The sequence below is a fragment of the Rana temporaria genome, chromosome 6 (assembly GCF_905171775.1).
Source record: "Rana temporaria chromosome 6, aRanTem1.1, whole genome shotgun sequence".
Lineage (NCBI taxonomy): Eukaryota > Metazoa > Chordata > Amphibia > Anura > Ranidae > Rana > Rana temporaria.
In genome coordinates this window covers 116582744-116588959 of record NC_053494.1, presented here as the reverse complement: position 1 = coordinate 116588959, position 6216 = coordinate 116582744, and the positions used below count along the sequence as shown (strand labels likewise).

The window sequence follows — 6216 nt, the reverse complement described above, 5'->3', positions numbered from 1 at the left end:
CTTATCTGTGGACAAGCAGCGCTTTCCTTCTATAACATGGTCCAGGGACAGTCCTATCTCCACCATGACACGGCTTTGTGGGAACTCTTCTAACTTCTTATTGTAATGAAAGAACAAAACTTATTTACATTTCCCTCACAGACTTTCAATGCAAGTTTCACTACAAACAGGACCTCGCCCTCCCCCCTTTCAGGCGCCCCTTTGCTTTGTTCATCTTCCAACATCCCGCCCGGCTCCATTCCCTCATCCCTCCACCCCACACCGGCCAATCAGAACAGGGGCTGTGTAGAAAAACAAAGGCTCTGATTGGACGTCCTCCCCCTCTCCGCTCAGCCACGGGTTTGTGAATGGGGGGTCTCTTGGCCGAATTGGAATAGTGGGCGGGGAGGGAGAAGGAGAACACTCCCATTTTCCTTGTTCCAAAGTTACGCCCTCTTATAAGGAGAGCGGCGCCGGGCTGGTGTAGTGGATAAAGTGAAAGTCAAGAGAGCTGAGGACATTGCTGTATAGACTAGCCGGAGTCCGCCGAGATACTTATTGGACCCGCGGCCAGTGTGTGTGGACGGGCCGGATTAATCAGCGCCTCCTGCTGCCCGGAGAAGCACAGTACACCCCCACTTGTTGCTGCTACAGACCGGTGAGGATGAGGAGAGCGGGGCGCCTATGGAGCGCGCTGGCCCCGCCGCTGCTGCTGCTGATGAGTGTCCTGAGATCGGGCGCTCAGTCTTACCACGGGGAGAAAGGGATCTCCGTCCCGGACCACGGCTTCTGCCAGCCAATCTCCATCCCGCTGTGTACGGACATCGCCTACAACCAGACCATCATGCCGAACCTACTCGGCCACACGAACCAGGAGGACGCCGGGCTGGAGGTACATCAGTTCTACCCGCTGGTGAAGGTACAATGCTCGGCCGAGCTGCGCTTCTTCCTGTGCTCTATGTACGCCCCGGTGTGTACGGTACTGGAGCAGGCCATCCCGCCGTGCAGGTCTCTATGTGAGCGGGCCCGCCAAGGCTGCGAGGCCCTGATGAACAAGTTCGGCTTCCAATGGCCAGAGCGGCTCCGCTGTGAGAACTTCCCGGTACACGGGGCAGGGGAGATCTGTGTGGGCCAAAACACCTCAGATACCCCCAGCAGACCTACCGCTAACCCCACCCCCTACTTACCGGAGCTCATCACCTTCCACCCTCACTCCCCATCCCGGGACTTTACTTGCCCCCGCCAACTCAAAGTGCCCCCCTATCTGGGTTACCGCTTCCTAGGGGAGAAGGACTGTGGGGCCCCCTGTGAGCCCACCAAATCTAACGGACTTATGTACTTCAAGGAGGAGGAGGTCCGTTTTGCCCGGCTCTGGGTGGGCATCTGGGCCATCTTGTGCGCCATCTCAACCCTCTTCACTGTGCTCACCTACCTGGTGGACATGAGGCGCTTCAGCTACCCCGAGCGCCCCATCATCTTCCTGTCCGGTTGTTACTTTATGGTGGCCGTGGCCTACGCCGCCGGATTCTTCCTGGAGGAGCGTGGCGTGTGCCTGGATCGCTTTTCGGACGATACCTACCGCACGGTGGCCCAGGGCACCAAGAAGGAGGGCTGCACCATCCTCTTCATGATCCTCTACTTCTTCGGCATGGCCAGTTCCATCTGGTGGGTCATCCTATCCCTCACCTGGTTCCTTGCCGCCGGCATGAAATGGGGCCATGAAGCCATCGAGGCCAACTCCCAGTACTTCCACTTGGCCGCCTGGGCCGTGCCGGCCGTCAAGACCATCACCATCCTTGCCATGGGCCGAGTGGACGGAGACATCCTGAGCGGAGTGTGCTACGTGGGCATCAACAGTGTGGATTCCTTGCGTGGCTTCGTCCTGGCGCCCCTCTTCGTCTACCTGTTCATCGGCACCTCCTTTTTACTGGCCGGCTTCGTCTCTCTCTTCCGCATCCGCACCATCATGAAACACGACGGGACCAAGACTGAAAAGCTGGAGAGGCTGATGGTCCGTATCGGGGTGTTCAGCGTCCTTTACACGGTGCCAGCCACCATCGTGTTGGCCTGCTACTTCTACGAACAGGCCTTCAGGGACACTTGGGAGAAGACTTGGCTTATGCAGACCTGCAAAAGCTTTGCCATCCCTTGCCCGAACCATCACTTTGCTCCCATGAGCCCGGATTTTACTGTTTTTATGATCAAGTATCTGATGACCATGATCGTGGGCATCACCTCCAGCTTCTGGATCTGGTCGGGCAAGACCCTGCAGTCCTGGCGCAAATTCTACCACAGACTAAGCAACAACAGCAAAGGGGAGACTGCTGTATGAGTCCCGGGACTTTTCTGCTCCTTGCTATGGAGTTAAAGGGACTTCGTTCAATGGTACTCATTAACTGTGGATCTAGCCTTGACTTGGTGCACAGCTTCCCACAGAAAGCGTTCTACAGGAATAGATCCAAGGAAGCACTGTGATTGATTTATGTGGACAGTGTGATCATGTTGAGGGTCCCCCATGCATTTTATTTTTTTTATCTTGGCTCTTTACCCCAATTTTTATTCCAGATCATCATCAAAATGTATTTTTTTTAAGGGAATTGAAGAGATTTGGGTCTGGCGTCCTGTCTAGTACTGTGCTTAGGCAGTGTGTGGGTCTCAAGCGTTGTGGAACTACAAGTTCAAGCATACCCTGCTCGTCACATGCTGGGCTTATAGTTCCGCAACACCTGGTGAGTCAGTGTGCTGAAACTCTGCCATAAGGGGCTTTTGATTTTATTTGTGGTGGCCAAAGGGGTCAACTTGCTACACGGACCGTAGGGTTGTATACAGCGTAAAGTGCAGGAACAGACCCCCACATTCTTGCATTTGTCATTTACTCAGCTGCCAGGCATAGGATTGTTGTGTTTACCTAACAGATCAAGTCTTGTGCTTGGTAAATAAGTTTGGGTCCCTTAAGCACCCTGCAGGCAGTTAATTAAAGTTCTTCAGAGTGGGCTTCACCTACCCAGCAGCTGGGCAAATAATGCCTTTTGGTGTTACTGTCTCCCACTGCTATGTCAACAACCTTTTCACACGCCTTTAAATCTCCATGCAGACACTAAAGTGACTACATTATACTTTTTTTTATTACAATAATGCCAAATTACATTACTACAGCCTTATGATTTGTACATTTTATTTCACATCATATGCCTTTGGTTTTCTCCCATATTTTTTTTTTTTTTAACTCTATTTGGTAAATGATGTGTTTTTTTTGTAATGTAAGATATGCAATGTCCTGGCTGGGTAGGTGAGAAATGGTTAAAGAGTTTTTAGACTCTGGGCCAGCAACACATTCCTTTTGCAAGGCTTTGCTATCTTCTCCAGCTGCAAATGGGGTTAAAGCATTTCCTCTATAGACAAATGCCAAATTGCCTCTGAGATTCCTTTTTAAATCTGCCACCCATATTTGTGTGGGTAATAGCCTTAATATTACGATTTTACTGGAATGTTAAAAATGGGCTCTATATAGCTTATTTTAAAATGCATTACGCCTTTTTAATGTTCTTTATAGCACTAGCACAAAAAAAGCAATTTTTTTTTTTTGTTTGTTTATTTTTTTTTTTTTAGGGGTCATCCCAGCAGAATACACATGAAAGGTGACAAAACTCCCCTTTCATATTATGTTTACATTTCATTTGATTTTTCTCTAGTAGTATTACACATTTTTAATATTTGCTGCTGCCACTTGCAGAATACATTTCTACGGTGGCAATATTTAAATTAAATTACTGGTTAAACATTATTTCCTATGTGAAATGTTTCAGCTCAGCGCCACAATGTCCAGTACATAAATCCTAAATCCAGCCCTGCTTTATTTTCATTTTTTTTTTTTTTTTTACTGATTTCAGTTGATTTAATTTTTCTAAATATCCAGGGAGTTGCAACAGTTGCTGCATAATGTGTATTTTTGAAAGTCAAATACTATGTATGACAATAAGAGACTATTTTATAACTTGATTTTTTTATGTGCATGTCAACTATCTGCAAATGAAGACATTGTTTATATATTTTTTTTTGTAAATAATTGTAACTTTTTGTATGAAGATATATATGTATTTATATGTTTCTAAGCCTCACTTTATCTTGTGTACAGTTCACTAAATAAAGCCTACATTTTAGGTACTTTTTATTCTTTGTTTGTGTTAATAATGGAAAACCTAGACGGGTAGAAAAAAAAATATTTGCTGTAATTTTTGGCTTTACAATGGTTTTGGTCTTCTTTTTTTTTTTTTTTTCTTTTTTTTTTCTCCAACGAAAAAAAAAAAATGCCTGAGAGAAAATGAATTGAACAGCCTTATGTGCTGTACTAGCCAGAGACGGTTTATATTTAATCTAACTATGCTCAGTAAGTTCTACATGGGTAGGTAGAATTATTTTTTAAACTATTATCCTGAGTCCACCTGAAATTAGAAAGTAAAATGAAAACCTAAATGTGCACCAGACCTGTTTTTTGAAGAATATGAATATTTTATTATATAAAGTATATAGATCACTATATCCAGATGACATTTTGGTAGAATTGGACATCTTTTGAATATAACATTTAAGGTGTGATGCTTACAGCCTGCAGGTGTCACTGTTACTATAGTTAAATTGTTGGCTGTAGAACTTTCCCAGGCACCAAATTAGTAAGTAAATCCCATGGTGTGCAATAAACGAGTATTTTTAATGCAATTTGCTACTGTACTGGGCTCAACCGTAATTAATTTCATTACTTTTTATTAATCTACCCCATTGCCTCTAACTAGGGCACAGTGATCATTTTAAAAGAACCTTGTATTGAGACAAAAAAAAAAAATATTTCTTGATTTATAATTAGGCTGGCCAGTTTGAATCATAGCTGGTTCAGCAGGAACCAGCCGAGATTCAAACCGTGTATGGGCAGGCCTAATGTACCAAGTTGATAGATCAACTTGGGTACAACCAGCCTGCCAGATTCGACTTGCAATTATCACTCTTGGCTGCTATCGCAATTATCACTGACTTCTCTCAGTGGGGACAGCTTCCCCCACCATGAGAACACAGAATATTTTTCTAAAAACTATATGATGCAGCTCTGCATAAAAACTAATCGCCTTCCAGGTTTTTTTTTTTAAAGCTTAATTGAACAAGCTTAAAGGGGGTTGTAAAGGTAAAAAAATTCCCCCTAAATGGTTTCCTTTACCTTAGTGCAGTCCTTCTTCACTTACCACCATCCTTCGATTTTTGCTTTTTAAATGTTCTTATTTCTTCTGAGAAATCCTCACTTCCTGTTCTGTCTGTAACTCCACACAGTAATGCAAGGCTTTCTCCCTGGTGTGGAGTGTCGTGGTCGCCCCCTCCCTTGAGGGGGCGAGCAGGAGAGTTAGGAATCCCATTAACACACAGCTCTTTTCTCTATCTGCAACGTAGAGAGCGTCCGGCTCGCCCCCCTCCCCCTCAAGGGAGGGGGCAAGCACGACACTCCACACCAGGAAGAAAACCTTGCATTACTGTGTGGAGTTACAGACAGAAGAACAGGAAGTGAGCATTTCTGAGAAATAAGGACATTTAAAGTGGAGTTCCACCCATAAATATAACATTACATCAGTAGTTTAAAAAAAAATTCATTAGTCCTTTACGAATTTTTTTTTTTTTTTTTAGATGCCTTCAAAGTGTTGTTGCTAGGCAGAATAGTTAATCTTCCCACTTCCTGCACCTAGGTGCTTAATGCTTTCTAACCTACACCGCACAGACTCCTGGGAATGTAGTGGGTGTAACTTTCCAGGAGTCTGTGCACTCCCCAGTCTCAAAGAATCATGTGACTTGGACAGCACAGGTGCTGAAACCTGATCTGACACTGCTTGTGCAGCACTGAGCATGTGCGGGATTTGCAAGGCTGAAATCCAGGAAGTCATACAGTCTGGCTTCATGATGCCCACACTTAAGATGGCCCCAGTCATTTTCTATTTTATAAAGTGTCTAAATGCTGTAACAACCTAACAAAACAGACCTTAGTTTATAGACTAACTTTACTATAATACATTAAGCTTGTGTATTACAGGGGTATTTATATTTAAAAAGTGAAATTGTGGCCGGAACTCCGCTTTAAAAAGCAAAAATCGAAGGAAGGTGGTAAGTGAAGGAGGACTGCACTAAGGTAAAGGAAGCCATTTAGGGGAATTTTTTTACCTTTACAACCCCCTTTAAGCTTGTTCAATTAAGCTTCTAAAAAAA

The 6216-nt window shown here is 44.8% G+C and overlaps 1 protein-coding gene across 1 annotated transcript; it reads left to right on the top strand.

The window, feature by feature from the left end:
* Window positions 1-441: 441 nt before the first annotated feature.
* FZD7 (frizzled class receptor 7) lies at window positions 442-4148 on the top strand. The gene has a single exon (XM_040357237.1). It carries the CDS (start codon window positions 644-646, stop codon window positions 2309-2311), a length of 1668 nt encoding a protein of 555 aa, XP_040213171.1. The 5' UTR covers window positions 442-643; the 3' UTR covers window positions 2312-4148.
* Window positions 4149-6216: the final 2068 nt, after the last annotated feature.